General features: G+C 61.4%; 1 protein-coding gene across 1 annotated transcript in view; it reads left to right on the top strand.

The window, feature by feature from the left end:
• Positions 1-19805, top strand: part of CDH4 (cadherin 4) — a 499549-nt gene that overhangs the window by 441044 nt on the left and 38700 nt on the right. Inside the window, exons 5-7 of the mRNA XM_059133210.1 lie at positions 84-239; positions 6515-6659; positions 16592-16764. Coding sequence (XP_058989193.1) covers positions 84-239; positions 6515-6659; positions 16592-16764 — 474 coding nt within the window. The remainder of the gene's footprint in view (positions 1-83; positions 240-6514; positions 6660-16591; positions 16765-19805) is intronic.

The raw sequence follows: 19805 nt of genomic DNA, 5'->3' as shown, positions 1-19805 counted from the left end.
GGCCGGGTGAGTGTAGGTTTTGGGAGCATAGCCCTGCTCCCCACGGCAGGCTGACACACCTCTCCTCCTGCTCCTCCTGCCAGATCCGGTCTGACAAAGACAACGACATCCCCATCCGGTACAGCATCACGGGCGTGGGCGCCGACCAGCCCCCCATGGAGGTCTTCAGCATCGACTCCATGTCCGGACGGATGTATGTCACTCGGCCCATGGACCGGGAGGAGCGCGCCTCCTACCACGTGAGTACCTCGGGCCTTGGGTTTCTACCTTTGGAAGGAGAACTCGGCTCATAGTTTCAGTCTCGGCTTCTTACGTATCCCACGTCACCTCGCGCCCAACCATCCATCCTCTACCCATTCCTGCTTCCATCCGCCCATTCTTCTGCCCATCTATAAATGCATCCATCTGTCCATCCGTCCATCCCCCATCTACCGGTCCATCCGTCCATCCATCCTCCATCTACCGGTCCATCCGTCCATCCATCCCCCATCTACCGGTCCATCCGTCCATCCATCCCCCATCTACTGGTCCATCCGTCCATCCATCCCCCATCTACTGGTCCATCCGTCCATCCAGCCCCCATCTACTGGTCCATCCATCCGTCCATCCCTTCTCCCATTGAGTCCTTCCTTCATCCAACCACTCTTTCATCCATCTTCACAGCCATCCATCTACTCATCCACCCATCCACCCATCCACTGACCCATCCGTCCATCCATCCGACCTTCTGTCCGTCCCTCCATCCATCCCTCCACCATTCATTTCTCCAACCATCTGTCCCTCCATCCATTCCTCTGTCCATCTCTCCATCCCTCCCAAGCATCTGTCCATCCACCCGCCCACCCACGCATCCACCCAACCATGCCCCCATCCGGGGAACATTTCTCAAGGGTCTAGCCTGTGTCAGGCCCTGTGGTTGGCAGTAGGCCTGCAATGATAGCATGAGAAGACACGGCCTCACTCTGGGGGAGCGTACATTGTACTGGGGTTAAGAGGCATCAAATCTCCTTGACCTGAAGCCCCTAAGAAAGGCTGGGTCCCCCAACTCTTCAGCAGCCAGACCACAGGCCGAGAGAAGAGGGGGTGTGGGTACTGACCCACCTCTGCGTCCTGCTCCAGAGATGCCCTTGGCGATGGGCCTGTGGCTGCCCTCCTGACTGCCTCTCGGACAGTGGGGGCCAGGGTCAGAGAGAAGGAGATGTAAGGGAAATAGGTTGTCTCGTCAGCTGGTTGGAAAACGAGCTTGTCGTGGAGCCTGAGTATCTAATGGAAATCGTCGTATCCTTTCTGAGGCAGACTGATGGTTGTGTTTACGGGGCTAGGGAATGTGGAGGAAAACACGCATAGAGACCCCAGAAGCAGGCAGCCGCTGGCATTCAGGCACACTTTGCCGCCGGCTTCCAGACAGGCGATTTCAGGGGTGCCCCCCCCGGAAGGCGCTCTCGGGGGCCTTCTCTGAGGCACTGGTGAAATAAGGCCTGGTCGTTCCCACACCAGACACTTACCAGTGTCCCAGTGTCCCCAGACCCTGGGGATGCACGACCCCTCCTCCCTGCCCTCCCCCCCCACACACATTTGTCTACCTTCCCAGAGGCACCTGCTCCTTCTAGAATGCCTTGTTCCAGGCATTTCTGCCCCAGGGTGTACAGGGATGCTCAGCCAGTGACTGGGGAGGAGTGAATGTTGCCAGCGAAGGAGCAGGGAAGGGAGAGGGGCTGCGGCATCGCCCACCTGGTCCGGGTCCCTCCGTGCTGCAGTCCGTGTCCCTGATCAGCCGATGACCTGGAGAGCCTCCTCCAACATGGGGGGCTTTGTCTCCAGACGGCCCCACAGAGAGGTCACTTGCTGATGCTGGGGTTCACCTCATTCAATATTAGACAGATCCATCTGTAATTATTACAGTCGCTTGGAGAAGCCCCTCCTCCTGCGCTTGAGGTGCCCCGCCCCTCCGGAGGTCCCCAGGCGGCTCTGGTGTCCGCTGGAATGTCACACCGTTGCTTCCACGGTTTGGGGAGTGGGGAGCTCTTGGTGGGGCTCCTCTCCTGCCTTCCTTGGGGCTCCAGCGACCCCTGCTGTCCCCAGTATGGGTGTCTTCTCCAGCTGGCTCTTATGGACCTTCTGGACTGAATGAAAGTCTTCATCGTTACCCCTGGGCCGGGCTGCCCTCCCATACCTGCAGCTCTGCATGCCTGGTGAGCCTGGTGGTGAGCCTTCGGGCTACCCCCGGGCGAGACCGCTCAGCTCCTGATGTCAGGACAGCTGCAGAGTCCAGGGCCCGGTGCCGGATGAAGCGGGCCGCCCCCATCTGGACTGAGGATTTCAAGGCAGTGACAGCAGAGCATCTGACCACACACGGCCCCTCCCGAGCTTTGGGCCTGCAGGCTGCGTGGTCCCAGGCCGTACCCCGGCCCCGCGTGCCTAGCCTGCAGGCTGTGGCCCTCTTCGAGGATGGGCAGCGCTGGCGGGCTGTGCACCAAACCCACTTCGAGGCGGACGCAGCCCCCCGCCCGCCGACTGCCGAGACACCCCTCCTCCCACGCCCAGCGGGAAGGCTCTCCCTTTCACTGTATTTTAATCCCTTGGAAAACCTTGAGCTCCAAAGGAGACCCGCTTTCGGTGTTTCTGGTTAACTGTTTCCCGGCAACATTTCACACCAAAGTCGGCACTGGAAGTCCCGGCTCCCTGGCAAGGACTCCACCGTCCAGCCCGACTCCACCGTCCAGCCGAGACAGCTCAGCCCGGGCGACAGAGGCGCAAGGGGGTGTCTGAAACCGGTGTCGTCTCCGGGGAGTGAGTGTCGCCGGTGTCGTCTCCGGGGAGTGAGTGTCGCCTGCCCCTTTGCTCATGGGCGGGCCCGTCGACCCACCTGGCGCCGAGGCAGCAGCTGGCGTCCTGCCATGGAACATGGGCCCCGCGTACTGTCACGCACACCCGGTTTCTGTTGGTCCTTCCTGCCCCATGTGACTTCAAGGCCTCACTCAGGACCAGGCTCTGCCTGGAGACGTGTGGCGTCCGCAGCTAGAGGGCTCGGGGACAGGCCCGCCCAGGAAAGCGGGGGTCACGGGCTGGCCGTCCCCTGGGATCTGGGGTGGCATGCTGGGCCTGGGGGCCAAGCCCTGGTCCTCTCCCGGACGCCTGCGGACCACGGCCCCTCCTCACTCCAGCCGGCCCGAGAGGAGGCAGAGAACTTGGCCACAGGTGGTGGGGGGAGGTGGGGGGGAGGTGGGGGGGAGGTGGGGGGAACGTCCACCCGTCCCTGCACGCTCGGCTCCGTGTCCGGGACTCCAGGTGACCCGCTGGCCTCCGGACAGCGGGCACACCTTCCGTTCCGTCGCCCGCCGCCTCCTGGGGCTCCATCTTGGGAGATGGGAACCCACCACGCCGCCAGGAGTTAAGTGTCCCCGCCGGCTCTGTGAACCGGGAAACGTGCTCCGGGGACTGCCCACCTTAACCCTCAGACCCCTCTCAGACGCGGGGGATGTCTCCCAGGGCCGCCTCCAGCAGCATCACCCCGAGACCCCGTGGGGTGACCGGCTGCAGGGAGACCACGCGGCCGAATCCATTTGCCCCGCTCTGGAGTGAAAGCTCATGCTCCGTCCTTCCGTTCTCTGTCCCGCCGCAGAGAAGACGCCGAGAACTGCCCTGTCTTCCCCAGGGCTGGGAAGCTGCTCCGGGCGGTCTGGACCCAGGCATGAGCCCTCACAGGACGCCCACCAGGGCCTTCGGGGGCAGCTGGGCCAGCCTGCCGGGGCGTTAGCCCTCTCTGCTGCTACCACGCGAGCACAAACCAGCGGCTTAGTGTAGCGCCCGGTCCAGGCTCGTGTGTCCCGGTCCAGGCTCATATGAAACCAAGGTGACCTACCTGCAGGCGTCTGCCTCCTGCCCATCCAGATCCCCTTCCTCGCTGGCCGCCGGCCCGGACCCTCTCACCCCCTCTAACCCCAGCGTTCCCCGGCACGCGGCCTCTCCACTTCCTCCAACGGCTCTGAATCCTCACTCCCTCCTGGCCCACGACTCCCGGGAGGCCGCCAGCCAGGCCACCGTGTCCCGCCCGGACACTCCCCCCGCATTGGAAACGGAGCCCGATCACGGGGCGACCCCCCATTGCGTCCACGTCTGGGGCTCCACGCCCCACGTCCTCAGGCAACTTTGACTCTGTCCCCACCTGAGAGGGAGCAGATGGGCTAGGGACACGGGGCGCTCTGAGACAACCAGCAGCACATCAGCGTTCAAATGCACGAAACAGACAGGGGTCACCTTTGCTTTGCAGGATGATCTCTAGGAGGTTCTTTGAGGATTCCATAAGTAAGACCTGCTACGGAGTCCTGCCACGGCTCTCGTCTTGGGCAAATTTCCAACTCCTCCTGCGCCTCCCTTGGCCCATCCGTAGAGCAGAGATCGGGACGGTACAGCCTCGCGGGTGCTCCCAGAAGCTCAGGCAGTTACCCGACGCGGGCGCCGGGGCCTTGCCCTGCCCTGAACGGGTGTGCGGCCGGTGCTGGCCACGGCAGGAGGCCCCGGCACCCAGCAAAGGTGCTTCCAGGGCCCACGCGGAGTGCTCCGCAGCCCCAGGAGGAAGCTGGTGGCCCGCAGTTAGGACACCAAGCAGCGTGAGCCTCGAAGAGGCGGCAGGTGGCTCCAGTCCCACCCCGCTCCTGTCCCCATGGGGACGCGACACCAAGCCCCTGCGCTGGAGTTTCCCTGCCTTGCTCCCATGGTGAGCGGGGACAGGTGTCTGCTCAGAGCATCGCCCGGGTAGGAACTTCCCTTTGCAGGGAGGCTCAGGTTTGCCAGTCCCAGAAGGTGCCCATGACTCCCCTGGTGCCATCTGTCTCTGAAGCAAGGCCGGACCTCCCCCCACCAAGCCCACAGCATGTGCCCCGCCTGAGAGGTGGGTGACGGTGGGGAGCTCAGAGACTTCCCGCAGAAGCCACGGATGTCATGAGAAGTTGGGGGGAGGGGGAGGGGTGCGACGGGAGGAGCCCCGGCCCTCCCCGCCGGGCCGCCGCTGCCCGCCACGGACTGTGCCGACGCCAGCAGCGTCGCTCGGTGAGAAGACACCGCCTCTAACCGTAGTTCACAAGGACCTTTCTTCAGCAGCTTCTTGACCTTCGGGCTGCATTGGACAGGATGAAGGGTGCCCTGGCCGCCACTGGAAGATGGGGGCAGGGCAGGGGCCAAAACAGCGAGGGGCGCGTCACGGCCCTTCCGCTCTGTGCTTGGAGCCGAGGCACCAAGTGTGCGTTCACCTCTGGCACACGGGCTGAGGCCCCCGGGGAACTGGGCTCATCTGTGTCCTTACCCCAACGCAGGCCTCTGGGCTCCCAGAGGAAGCCGGCCTCCAGCTTCTCCTCAAACACGTCAAGGGTAAACTGGCACTCGGGGCCAGGCTGGTGCGGACACCATTGGCCAGAGCGTCCCGGGGCAGGTGTGGGATGCGGCCCCCTCCTCCCCCATCCCAGAGGCGGGCAGAGCAGCCGTGACACAAGGACCGTGCAGGGCCCCAGCCCGGAGACGCTTCTCACCCCAGGCCTCAAGCGCACGTTCCACTTGCACCCTGGGCGTGGCGCCGTCTTGTGGCGCAGACCTGGAGGTCGAAGTGGGCAGCTGAAGGAGGCGTCCGGGAGAGGCGGGGGACAGTCACGGCTCCGGCGCGGGCAGCCCTCGCAGACCGCGCCCCTTCCCAGCCCTCGGTTCTCCCCCACATCCCAGGTCGAGACGCAGGACCCTCCCCAGCCCCCGCTGCTGCCCCCACGCCTCGGCCACCCCGTGTCCCCCGTGCGACCTCACGCCCCTCCCCCTCCCTGCCCGTTCGTCAGGCCGCAGCTCGAACGTCACCTCCTCTGCGAGGCCCGCCTGGCCGCCTCCCGGCCCCAGCCGGGCACTGCCGGTTCACCCAACCCCCGCACCATCGCTTCCTTCTTGGGCTCCCTCTCCCTGCTCCACGAGAAGCCCCAGGGCTGGGTCGGGTCTGGGCCACGAGCAGGGGCCAGCGGGTGGCTGGTACACAGTCATGCTTGAAGACACCGCTTGAGCCAGTGGATGAATGAATGAATGGCGAATGAGTGAATGAACGAAAAATCCAAACGATCGGTGCCTGGGTGGCTCAGCCGGTGAAGCGCCCGACTCCTGGTTTCAGTTCAGGTCGTGACCTCAGGGTCCCGGGTTCGAGCCCCGCGTCGGGCTCTGCGCCCTGTGAAGGGTCTGCGCGCCCCTCTCCCTCCCCCTGCTCCTGCCCTGCTCGCTTTCTCTCGCTCCCAAATGGATAAATAAATCTGTACCAAAAAAAAAAAAAAAAATCCACACATCGAGGGTCCTCTCACAGCCCTTCCCATTTCCTCAGAGGGAGCCCCGAGGCTCAGAAGAGTGTCGTGGCGCGTCCCAGGCCCGGCCCCTGCCAAGACAGTCCCCTGAGGGGCCCAGGCCCTCCCGTCAGCGCCAGCCCAGAGCTGTGGGCCGGCGGGCGCCTGTCCCGGGCCGTCCCCAGGCTGACCGTGTCTGTGCCGCCTTCCAGCTCAGAGCCCACGCGGTGGACATGAACGGCAACAAGGTGGAGAACCCCATCGACCTGTACATCTACGTCATCGACATGAACGACAACCGCCCCGAGTTCATCAACCAGGTCTACAACGGCTCCGTGGACGAGGGCTCCAAGCCAGGTGAGCCCCCGGCCCCCAAGGAGCGGCGAGTGGGGGGGGCAGCCCGTCGTCAAGGGGGCCCCTGCTCGGGGAGCCAAGACGGCCCCAGGGGCCTCCGCCACCCACGGCGGCGCCTGTTCATCGGGTTACTGCCTCACGCCCGCCGCAGGCCACGCTCCCCCCCGCCCCCCGGGAGCAGGGCCCTGTGTCACGGGCCCCGCGGTGCAGAGGGGAACGCAGACAGAAGTCAGCAAAAGCAACTACGTAAAGCCCCGTCACGGACCGTGAGGCTCAGAAGGGTCCCAGGGGCGCTGAGAGTCATGGAGGCGCCTGTAGATCAGGGAGGGCCCCTCTGTGGAGGTGACCTGTAGGCCAAGAGCTTGGGTATGACAAGGCTTGGAGAGAAAGTCTGGGGGCGTGGTTGGAGGGGGGCGTGGAGAAGGGAAAGGCAGGGGCAGAGGTCCTGGGGCAGGAGACGGGGTCAGAGAGAAGACCCAACATCCAAAGTCACCGGCCCACACTTCCATTTTATTCCAAGCCTCTTAGGAAGCCCACGAGGAAGCCCGACCCCCGCGGCCCCAAGAGGTGAGCCTGCGTACCCGCAGGCCTCAGTTCCCCTCAGAGCTGACCCAAGGGCCGGTCCTCCCCCAGACTTCAGTTTGCCATAAGTGACGTTGGCCACGTGCTCGTGTGCCACGGCCCCCACTAAACCTTCTGCCAGAAGTGGGCCCCCTCCCCGTCCCCCTTAGCAAAGACAGGCCTCAGGTCCCAGGAGGTGGGGGCGGCAGCACCCCAGCTGAGGCTAGCCCAGGCCTGGGGCGCAACGGCAGCCCCTGGGAACGTGGCAGAAATCTAGACGCGCTCAGCCCCCCCGCCCCAGGACTCGGTGTCATAGGTGGGACATGGGTGTGGACGGGTTTCTGCCCCAGTTCGAGCAGCACAGCCCGGCACGGCTGTCTCCTGCGGGCATGGGCAGCATCCATGCCGGGGCTGGGCAGGTGGAGCCGAGCCGAGCACCCCCCGGGCCTCCAGGAAGAGCCACTGGGAAGCGGATGCGGGTGGCACAGGCAGGTCAGAGCAACGGCCACCACCGCGTGACCTTCAGGTCCTCCGCACTTCAGTGGCGACCCCGCCGGGGCGGCCTGCGAGAACCCCGTCCCCGCAGGGCGCCCGGGCCCCTGGGAAGGCCGGTGGCTCTGGGCACACGGACGCTCCAGCACCCGGAGCCTGGAGCCCAGCCGGCTTCCCGCGTCCCCAGGGGCAGTACTGTGCTCGGAGGGGCCGGCCACGGCCACGGTGGGGCGTCCAGGCAAGCGTTTGTCGTCACCGCTCCGCCCGGAGCAGGTTGTCACAGCTCCGTCCCCGGGGCAGCCTTCTCAACAAGGTGAATTGTGTTTTCGATTGATTGTCTCGGAACCACGAGATGCCAGCCAGCCTGGTGTCACTGAAGGGAATGGGAGGTGACATTATTTTGGCCTGCATCTCGGGCAGCTCCTCCCCAAGGTCCCTGAGGAGCAGGGACAGGCGGCCGGCGGGCAAATTAACTCCATGCGGCCGGTCCCTAGGCAGCCGGGGTGGGGGCGTGGGGATCGGGCAATGGGGGGCTTTCTTGTTAACGCGGATACGGTGGGCCTCTGTCCCCACGACCCAGCACACTCTGTGAAGGTGCCCAGATACAACAAATCAAATCTCCCACGTCTTATTCTAAAACAAATCAATAGAGAAAGTCTTCCCAAATGTGTAACCGGCTTTACTCATTAGGAAAACAAAAGCAGCAAATTGCCGTGTTTCCTCAAAATCCTGATAAGCCTTTAAGCCTGGAGATTGGAGCAGCGCCCCCACCCCACCCCACCCCCACCACCGTCCCAGCTCCACAGAGCCACCTGGGATGCACCCGAGCACGGCCCACAAGCCTGCAAGGCCGTGTGGCTCCCGGGACAGGTCCTCTTTTCCCGTTCCTGCTGTGCCTTTCATAGACTGTTTGCATGAGATGCAGACTTTCAAGGGACCCGGCTTCTGTCTCTGATCCCGGGACGGTCCTCAGAGCAGAACGGGGACACCACGGCTTGGTATAGCACCAGGGACGGAGCGACACCGTGCTGCTCCCTTGAAAGCCTGGCCAAGGCAAGGTGGCCCCAAACAAAGCACGTCGGGGCCTCCCGAGGCGGGGCCTCCGGGGCTCGGAACCAGTCTCTGCCAGGCCTTCCCCTCCGGCAGGGCATCACCGTAATAGAAGGTTTCACACGGCGCCTTTGCGGAGTAAGGAAAACCTCTCACCAGAAATTAGTCATTATTCTCTGGCATGACGGGCTGAGGAGGGGTTTCAGGTGCACATTCTAAGGGAAAACAAACAGGAAGATGTAGTCAATATTGACTCACCCAGAAAAAACTTCTAAGGTTAGGGTGGTTCATTTGGGGCAGCGGCGCAGTGACTCAGGGCCGGGGTCCCTGGCAGAGCCCACATCTCGCCCACCCTCTTTTCCCAGCCCCGGTGTCTCTCTGTGGTATGAAATCCTCTCTGTCGCTGCTGGAGGAGACCGGCTCTGAGGGCGTGAGAGCCGTAGGGTGGCCCATCCCGTTTGGTACAGCCATGGTCATTGAGGTTTGGAGCCAAGAGTGTCCACTACTCTGATCTCAGCTGTTCGATCTCCAGGTTCTCCAAAACCCACCTCAAAACCCCCCTGGGAAAGGCAACACATTGGCTCACGGAACAGCCAAGTCCAGAGACGGGCAGCAGCCTCGGGTGCTGGGGCTGGAGTGGGACGGGCCAGGCCTTGCTTACCTCGGTCCGACTCTCCCCTCTGCTGCCGGCTCGGTCTCAAGGAAGCTGTGGACAAGACGCCTCAGCAGCTGTAGACGCGACCGTGTGCTGCGGACAGCCCTGGGAGAGGGACCGCTTCTTGCTGGAGACCGGCAGGGGCACTGGGAGATCCCCAGGATCCGGCCTGGCTGGTCCCCACAGCCAGGTCATGGACTGCGAGCCTCCTTCAGGCACAGAGTCCAGTTCTAGACCCCTCCGATCACAGGGTCTGAGCCTGTGGCTGGCGTGGCTCCCCCAGGGAAAACCGGATCACTGCTCCGGCAAAGGGGGCTGGACACCAGGTAGGAGCAAACAGCAGGTGGGCACCGTACGGGGCTGTAAGGAATAGTAGAGACACCTGCTTCCGCCGGCGGGAACCGTCCTGCACAACCACGTCAGGACAGTGACAGGATGCGAAGCACGGACCTCACTCTCCCGTCAGCCAGCTGACCTGCGTGTGCCACACGGCCGTGTACGTGCGTGCTTCTGTGCCGTCTCACCTCGGATGTACGTTCCCGTGAGCGACTCCCTACGGCCTAAGCACTTTTCTTCTCCCACTTTGAAGATAAGGGAACAAAGGCATAGAAAGGAGGCCAGGTTTAAACCCAGGCAGTCTGGCTGGAAGCCACAGTGCTAAGCGTGGTACAAACTGCTTCCTCTCTCCGGTCTGTGTCAGGAAGGCATTTGGCCACAAGTCACAGAAAACCCAGCTTGTACCAGGAGGGATTTGGGGAAGAGCTTGAAGCTGTCCAGGCCTCCTCCTCTGGTTTCTCACCTCGTGGTCACAAGGTGGCTGCTGCACCTCCAATTACCGCATCCGCTATCAGGCAGAAGGAAGGAGACGGGAAGAAGAGAAGGCCAGAACGTAGCACGGGCCGTGCCCCACAGAAGAGCACGTTGTATGTGAGAGGGCCTTTCTCTGTATAAACCCCACCCTCAAGGTGTCCATCGTCTGGTTGAGGAACCCAGAAATCTATATGCTACCTATGTGCCAACAAGGGATACAGAGGCACACCCCGGCAAAGGCAGAGAAGCAAACATCCCAGGCCTTTGGGAAAGGAAAGCATTTTCCTACCTCAGGGCTTTTGCACATGCTCTGCCCTCAGCCTGGATGTCCAGGCCCATGGATGCCCCCTCAGCTCACATGTCACCCCTTCAGGTGTCTGCCCTGCTGCTCCCCATCCATCCCCCATTACTCATTGAGTTAGTTCCTTGGTTTGTTGGTCAGCTTGCAGCACTGGGCAGAGATCCTGTGAGCTCTTGTAACCCAGACGAGGGCGGGACTCCATGGACCCCCAACCCTCCCCTGACCCTCTGGAGGCTACCCGGTGCTCGGGACAGGCCTGGAGCTCAGAACTGCTCGGCCATCAGCCCTCCCAGGCGGGCTTCTTGAACCTCGCAAGGAAAGGGTAATATTCCACTGTGATTGTCTTTTAACTAAAAAAGGCTTTAATTGGAATTCCTGATTTCCCTAACCCCTTGTAACTGTGTGAGGGCCTATATTATAAATTTTGAAACTAATGTCACCTTAAAATATGAAATAGCAGAGAAATCTATATGCTGAAGATGAAGTGAGAGAAACCTTCATCGAGATAATGCAGAGTTTTTGCTCAAATAGATTATTCCATCAGTGGCCCATTTATTTATTTTATTTCGGTGCCGGCGGAGGTCTTCCCGAGACGAATGCCACGGACTAGTGCTCAGATGGCGCCAGATACTTGAAAGTCATCTGAATATTAAGAATTTAAATCTTTAGCCTCAGTGATTTGAGCAGAAAGCCAATTATGGGGCTGAATTAGTTTTCAAATTAAACTGCAGTTTAAGGCTTGTGAAATTAATCCTTTAAGGCGGACGGCAGCGCTCGAACATGAATTCCGCGGAGAGCCGACCCTCCGCTCTCTCCCCCGATCCTGCTGGTGCAGCCGGCAAGAGACGCGCCGTACATCGGACGGCGGGCAGCATCCCACTTAGACGCAAACACGGTCCCATCTTCTGTTTCATTTGCCAAGAAAAATGGAAACCTCGCTGCTGGCAAGAGAGGCCAGAGGCAGTGCCCAGAGAAAGTCCTGGAAGGATGCTTCATTCCAGGCCCGGGGAGTGGGGATGCACCTTCACGTGCCGGCGCCTGCAGACGTGAGCAGCTGGTGTGAGCGTCTCCTCCGTGCCGGCACACCCGGGACCGCAGCCAGATGGCTCGCACCGATGCAGCGTGGGACACACCGTGTAACGGGGGCTGCTGGGGCTCAAGGCTGTGTGTGGGCGCGACCCGGCTGGCCGGAGGAGGTAGGAGGGCCGGGAGCCCACCCTGCAGGCCAGAGCCACACCGTCCAGCCACTCGGGGACAGGCCCGGCTCACGCCCTAGGCACCAGGTCACAGGCAGTTCCTCTGTCCCCCCAGGACCCCACAGGGGATGCCCACCTTCCAGAAGAGGACTCTCAGGCTGTAGGAAGCTCAGTGATGATGCGGCGGTGGGGTCTGATCCGGACGGAGCCCTCCCAGGCCCGCCCCGTGCCCAGCTTGGCCTCAGAAGTCATCCAAGGCCAGAGAAAGGCACCTGGTTGCAAAGGTCTCTCGACTCGTGCCTTGTTAGCCAGGGGTCAGCCGCCCCCACCTCAGCCCCAGCTTAATCCCGGTATCGGATACAATGGTGTCCCCCCAGATTTGGGTCCCCCGAGAACCTCGGAATGCGGCCATACTGAGAAACAGGACCTTTGCAGACATAATTAGTTAGGACGAGCTCTGAGCCACTAGGACTGTGACGCTTTTAAGAAGGAGAGGTTAGGACCAACTGAGGCTGACACCTTGACTTTAGACTTCTGGTCTCCAGAACGGAGAGATGATAAAGTTCTCTTGCTTCGAGCTGTGCCCTTGGCCCGGCACACTTTCCCAGCCCTCTCGCACCTGCCCTGTGCCAAGGGAAGACCACCCACCCTGCCCGAGCCTTTAGGAGGGTTACAAGGTCATGGCCATCAGCCACTGCCGGTCAGGGCCCTAGCTCTAGGGCTGGGCATGGGGTTCATCCCCCCAAACCCCAGCACGGAAGGGTGCAGAGGAGGCCGCAGAGACTACCGCAGGCTGTGAGGACCGCCGGGCCTCGGGGAAAAGAACACCGTGACCAAAGCCGGAACAGGAGTCTGAACAGGAAACCGTCGTGTGTGGGGGCAGACAGCGGCAAAGGAACCCACAGCTCAGGGCCCCGGGCAGGGTGCAACCCCGGTCAGAACCTGGCCCCAGGTCAGCACACGAGTGAGGTCTGACCACGTGCAGACAGGAAGGGAGGCCGCCCCTCCCCGAAGGCCCTCCAGGCTCTCAGCAAGAAATTCCTCCTGCATCTTCCCCTCTCCGCTGGCCCCAGCTCTGCCCTGGGACCCTGGAAGCTCTTATTTCGTCTCTGCTGTTCCACAGACCTGGTCCCTTTCCCACGCGCGGCAGGGAGCCCCAGTGACACGCGTTGGCCCCTTGACCACGGAATGGTGGCACAGCCGGCCTTTCAGAATCGCTCCTTCTTGGGAGAAACCGAGTCGTGATGTAGGCTCTAAACACAAAACCACGTCTTCTGTTTCTCAGTTGCCTTTTTTCTTAGTTTCCTTTTTTTTTTTTTTTTTTTTTTTTACTTTCTGATAATCAAGTGAGAGCCTCTGAAGGACCCATGGAGGATACAGAGAGAATCCCACAGGGACACCACAGCGCCCGCGAGGGCCCGCCCGCCACACGCCCTCTGGCCTCCCCTCCTTTGCATAAGCGCGTTGTTGCTCTAGAGGCTGGGGTCACGCGGAACCGTCTAGAGGCCCCGTTCTCTTCCAGCGAGTCGCACATCTGTCATGAACATTTCAAATACCGTTAACTGTCCTTCTACAACATTTTAATGGCTTCACGCTAGTCCATGATCACGAGGTTATGATAGCATCATAATTTATTTAAGCAACACCCGCTGTCCTGTGGTTAATATCATCTACTTACCGATTGTGCCCGTGGCTTGTCCACACCACCGGACGGGGGCCTCCCAGGTCAGGGGGTTTCCACGTGAGGTTCGTATTGGAGATCGCTAGAGGCGCGCACGCCAAGTGCAGCCGAAGCAGAGCCCCCACAGCCTTCGGTCCCCTGACAGTGACGCGGACGAGAGCAAAGCCCACCCCAGGAGCTCTGCTTCTCCAGAGCCGTGTAAGAGCATCGAGTGGGAAAGGGGCTGCTAGGCTATGCACGGAGCGGGCTGCGGGCTTGGCCCAGTGGCAGGTGGGCATCCCAAGTCACTGGCTGGAGGCCCACTTCTCTGGCCGGTCCTGAGTCAAAGCCGGGATAAAAACTGGGGAAGCTCTCAGCTACTGATCAAGTCCCCACAGTTCTGGGCCAATGGTTGTGGGATGACTGTTTGGCTTCCTGGATTGTTACTAGAAATAGAGGGTCTGACTTCCTCCAGGCCTGACCTGCAGGGAGCTGCTACCTCCCCCAGTGGTTCCGGCAGGCGGTGGGCGGCCCCCGGGCTGGTTCCCGCGGGCGGTGGGATAGAGTTCTGTCTGCGCCCCGGTTGGCTGCTGGGAGGTGTGTGTTCCGTCTCTCAGTCACGTCTTGGCAGAACCACAGCACAATATCCCAGCCAGGATGTTGGAGTTGACGAAATCAAGATACAGAATGTTCCATCCCGGGGAGGGGGGGCCCACATGCCGGGATTTAACAGTCACACCCACCCGCGCACCAGGGACTTTGTTCATCTGCTTTGCACGCAGACGTGCGATGCTGAACATGGTGCTTGGCCCGCGGTAGATATTTAATAAATATCTGTGGAGGATTTGGGGCTTTGCTCTCAGGATCCGAGCCAGCACGGTGGCTGGGGGCACAGACCAATCCTCTGTCGCACGTCGGTGATTCTCCCACAGGATGAATTCCTAGAGGCGGATTTGTCAGGTGGACACGCGTTCAAGGCATTTGGGTCTAGACGGCGAACCACCCCGAAGCAGAGGCCGTGAGCTGCTTAGACGCTGTGGGGGGTGGGGGTGCCCCTTCCCGTATTTCCCTGCCGGTCTCCAGCGTTGTTATTTTTAGAGTGTTTGCCTTTCTGGAACGTGAAAATGCCTGACTTTCATTTCTTGGATCAGTAATAAAGTTGTTGTTGTTGTTGTTTCAAAGAGAAGGAGCCAGACGTGTGTCCGCGGTAAAGTTTTGAGAATCAGGCTCCGCGGCGGGAGCCTGAGCCGAGCGGCCACAGCCGGTGCGTCGGGCGGGGGGGGTCCCCGCCGGCTTTTCCGCCGTTGTACCTGCTGATAGTTTCCCGTGACAACGCGCCAGTCTCCACGGGTGTGTTTCATTTCTGCAATCAGAAAAGAATTTCTGGAAGTCTCTCGTTTGGTTTTTTTAAAAGCAGACTCCTGAAGGCAGCAAACAAGCTGGATGCCTGCACGTAAGGCGATGTTGGAACGAGCCCAAAACTGAACGACCAGTCTTGCTGCTGGACATTCAGACCCGAGTCCCGCACACCCAGGACCCAAGGGTGTCTGGAGGGACGCAGGCTGACTGGGCGGGCTCTGGAGACCAAGAGCCTCGGCCACATCCAGCCTGCACACACTCTGCCTCCAGAACTTGCTCTTCGAAGGCCCCAAATTTGATGCTGAGCCTGAGATTCTAAAGCTTTGGGAATACTCCCCCACCCTGAAACTGATTCCCTGGTTTGCCAGTCGGGGACTGTGGGAGCAGGGACCTCATCAAGGAGCTCATGAGGAAGTTGAGGTCCAGCTGAAATGGGGTTTCTGGATGCGTACAGCCCCTCCCCTGAGCTGTACAGTTGAAACCCGAAGCCCAGTTCAGCCCAAGCTTCAGACAGCAGCTCCCAAGAAAGGATTGCATCAGGGCAGGTGTCCACACTCCCCATGCCCCTGCAGGGCCCCGGAAAGCACGTTGCTCTGGAGCTGGGAACTGAGCTAAAAACACTTGCTCAGCACAAGGACCTCCAGGCCCAAGACTCCAGTGGATCAAGGCAGAGTCAGAACACTGGGTTGCAAGTGACAAAAACTCAAACTAAAACGGCATAAGGTGCAAAGGGAGGTCATGGGCTCGATTATACAAAAATTCTATAGGGTACCTTCCCCCTAATTTTGCCATTGGCCTAAAATTGTTCTTTTAAAAAAAAAAAAAAAAATCTGCTTATTTAAAAATCTTTAGGTAATAGCTTCAGGTGCAGCTTGATCCAGGGGCTTCCTAGGGAGAAGCTGTCACTGGAGTCCCTCTAGAGGCTCTGAGACAGCCCTGTCCTTCAGCCCTTTCATTTGTGGCCAGAAAGTGACCATCGTCCCCAGCCTTACTCACTGACCCTGGCAGACCCAATGGCAGGCACAACATGTTGGAGTCCCAGAAATCCCAGCAAACGTGGTTATTGCTGACTGTGATGGATAAGGTGCCTGTAGCTAAACTGATCACTGTGGCTAGGGGGAGGATGTGCTGACCCAACCAGGGCCTCGCAAGGCAGGGAAGGGACACCACGGGACCTGCAGGTGCCGCCCGCAGAGGGTGGGGCTGTCCTAGTGCTAGTGCCACCACAGAGCCCAGCCCTGCGCATGGTCGGGGAAACAGACACTGAGCTGTGGGGCGGCTCTGGGGCGCAGACAGCCACGTGTCGCACAGGCACCCCTGCACGTAGGCTACCCACCCCTGCATTGCGCATAGCCTCCCCTGCAGGGACTCCTGTCAGCTCCTTTTCTGCGCGTCCCTCAAGCACGTACTCCCGCCTTCCGGAGAGCCGCCCCATGCCCGACCCTGCTCCTTCTCCAGGAGCCTCCGCGTCCCTGCCGCACCACACCCCACGTGCGCTCCGCGGAGCCCCAGCAAACCCTGACAGCCGGGTCTTGAGCCGTGTGGCTCGGGGAGAGGGCGCCGCATTCGCAGTTGGAAAAGCTGATCCCGCGGCCGGCGGCACTCTTCCCTCCTCTCTGGGCCAGTCCCGATGCTCTGGACCTTGAGCTCTGGAAGGTTCCCCTTGGGGAAGTAGGGGCGGCGGGTTTGCTTTCTAGCCCCTCCTCCAACAATGTGGGCTGTGGGAAGGGTGCGCGGTGACCCCATCCCCCGAGAGACCCGGATGGGCTGGCGAGGTCTGCCCGGGGGTGTGCGCGGAGGCGACGGCGGACACAGCAGATGCTCCCATCTGAGATGCATTCTCTGTCCCAGGCACCTATGTGATGACCGTCACGGCCAATGACGCAGACGACAGCACCACGGCCAACGGGATGGTGCGGTACCGCATCGTGACCCAAACCCCGCAGAGCCCATCCCAGAACATGTTCACCATCAACAGCGAGACAGGGGACATTGTGACCGTGGCAGCTGGCCTGGACCGAGAGGTGAGGGGGGGCCTTGTGGGGGCCGGGGGAGGGTGGCCTGGCCCCTGCAGCCCATGTGGGAGACGCTGACCCCAGCCCAGGCTGGGTCCCCCGGAGGCCTGTCTCCTGCAGCGCCTGGCCCGGAGAAAAGAGCTCAACAAAGCCGTTCCTAAGCGTTCAGCGCAGCCCTTTGAGCAAATCCAGGAGCAGGTCCTGCACACGGTTTCCCAGCAGGCGCGGCTGGCGTGAGTGGGGCCGAGGTCCGACCCTTGTGCTGTTCAGGAGGCGACCACAGCGGGGTCCTGGGTTTGGGGGCCGTTAGCGACTGTCTGGGAGCGTGAGGACGCACCCCTGCCTGGAACACCCGTACTGCGTCCGACGCTGGTGTTCCCGCCCTGATGACACGGGACACACAGACGGGCGGCACTTTCCACTCGGGCCAGGAACTGTCAGAGCCAAAGTGACTTATCTGGTGCCACGGACAAGGGCTTCCCAGCTTCACCGGCACCTGTGTTGTACCCCCTTCCCTCACCCCATCCGTGTGGACCCCAGTGTCCACCCCACCCAGCGCCAGACCCTCAGGAGAAGGCAGGGTGAGGAGGCTTTGCTGCGGCGGCGGCCGGAGAGGCGTTTACTCACCGAGTGCAGGGCCGTGCCCAGGCACCGGGCCACATGTTCCCATCTGGGTCAATGACACTGTCCTAGTCACCTGCCTCCGGGACCCCCAGAAGGGTCAGCAGCAGCTCCGGTGAAGGCCCCCGGAGGGCGGCTCTGAGCGCTCTCACTTCCCAGAGGAGTGTCATCTCTCCTGCCTCTGTGCCTCCGTGGCGGCCTCCTGCCTGCGTGGTGACCAGAGGCCGGTCTGCTCTAAAGACTGCATGAGTCAGTTTACCCTTGAAAGTACTTGACTCCTCCCAGCACTGGAAGGAGACCCTGGCTGAGCTCGGAGCAAACAAGTTGTGCTTCTCACTCCCCTGCTCGGGGTTCGTTTGCAGAGCCCTTGGCCACACTCATCTTGATGCCCTTCTGCTTCCCCTCCCCAGAAGCATTGCAGGACTTAGCACCTGGGTCTGGGCGACCTCACCTTGATCCGGGGGCCCAGAGCCGGGACCTTGCCGAGTGTGGGTTTCCAGAGCCCAGCTGCGGCAAGCTGTCACTCCCCAGACTGATTCCCCACACCTGGTGATCCTGGCAGGTTTGGAGATGGGGGCACCAAACACTTCGAGTGTAGACCTCACCCCTGACAAAGCTGCCCCCATCTGCACCTTCCAGATAAATGCCAGGGGGTAGCATGGGAAGTGCCACCCCCGCCACCAGCCCACCCTGTGAAGGCAGCAGGTGCTCTTCTTGGCATTCCTCAATTGTAGGGGGCAGTTGGCGGCGGGCCCGTGGGCAGAAGCGTCACACGAGAGAGAATTTATGCAACCTCGTGGCTCAGCACACTGCAGGGTGACCCTCGCCAGCAGCCTGGTCATGAACACATTAGGGGGACACCAGAACCCCAGCCTCAGTGCCCTCTGAGAAATGGGCACAGAGATGCCAGCCTGGAGGGCTCAGCAGAGGGGAGGCATGGGCCCTGGTGGTGGGTGAGGACTGGTGGGGAGGCTCGCGGGGCGGCTCCCGATCAACGGGGTCAGACATATTCTTGGCCCAGTGTTGGTGGAGATGTGCAAGAGGGAGGGGACAGGAACTCGGGCTCCGTGGGTGACTGGGGGACCTCCCAGGGGCCAGGGTAAGCGCCTGCCCCGGCCAGACCAGGCCCTGCAGTCGGGGACTGGACAAGGGACTGCTCCCCCAGCTCCCAGAAGGCTGCTGCCATCAGCTGGGGCGGTGGGCCGAGCCTGTGACGGACGCTGCGCGGAAGGCCGTCAGAGAGGTCCGAACAGGAACAAACGCCGCGTCCTCCTTCCTTGTTTAGCAAATCCCGACAAAGGTGCTGAGTGAGGCGCAGGCGACAGAGAGCTGGGGAGACGGGCCGCTCCCCGCCGAGGCCGCGGGGGCTGGGGGTGGGAGCAGAACCGAAATGAAGGTGCTGCAGGTGGCGCAGGGGCTTGCCCGCACAAAGTCATGTGCTGATGAGATGCTCTCACAATGGAGAAATCAGGGGAGTCTTCTCAGAGGAGGTGACCTTGCTCTGAACCTTGGGGGCTGGTAGAACTGGTCCTATTTGTTGCCCTTTGGGAGGAATGACCGGCACCCACTTCTCCCGAGGGACGGGCAGCACACATGCAACTGGTCACAAGCAGTCACAGACGCCGCTCAGCAGGGTCCTTCCTTTGGTCAAAAACCTCGGGCCATCTGGCTGGCTCAGGCAGTTGGGCATCTGACTTTGTCTCAGGTTGTGACTCATGGGTCCTAGCTTCGAGCCCCACGGCTGGCCCCACACTCAGCAGGGAGTCCGCTTGCGCCTCTCCCTCTTCCCACTCCAACCTCTGCCTCCGGGCCACACGTCTTCTCTGGGTGTCTCTCTGCGTCCCCTCTTCTTATGGGGACACCAGTCATGGGACTTAGGGTTCATCCTAGTCCAACGTGACTTCACCTTAACTCACAAAGACCCTATTTCCAAATCGGGTCACATTCTGAGGTCCAGGAGGACATGAATTTGGGGGAGACACTAGAGGCCTGACCCGCCTGTCTTGGGGTTCCTAATTGTAATGGGCGTCTTCGAACTCAGGGATGATGAGGAGGCGGCCTTGCGAGAGCGGGGTCTGGGTAGCCCCCTGCCACGCACAGTCATTTAAATTTCAGGCTTTACCATTACATAGAATCGGTCCTCACCTCTGCCAGCCACGTGTTAGGTGCCCCACAGCCTGGGCAGCGTCCCGGGACCCACCCTTGGTGGCCCTATGTCCGCGGGCCCTCTGCTCCGTGTTCCCATGGGGCTGCCGGCCTCACGGAGCCCCCAGAGACACAGATGCTCATGAGCTCGCCTGAACTGTGACGAGAGGCTGAAGGAGGGGCAGTCCTCCCCTTGGGGTTCCCGGGGTACACCGCGGTCCTCAGCCTTCGGCGGGTGGCAGACGTGCGGGGGGCGGGGGAGGGGGAGTCGGGCTCTCTCGCCA

Source organism: Mustela lutreola, chromosome 9, assembly GCF_030435805.1.
Source record: "Mustela lutreola isolate mMusLut2 chromosome 9, mMusLut2.pri, whole genome shotgun sequence".
Taxonomy (NCBI): domain Eukaryota; kingdom Metazoa; phylum Chordata; class Mammalia; order Carnivora; family Mustelidae; genus Mustela; species Mustela lutreola.
Note: the sequence above shows the minus strand (reverse complement) of the source record. Positions and strands in the feature narration are given on the sequence as shown.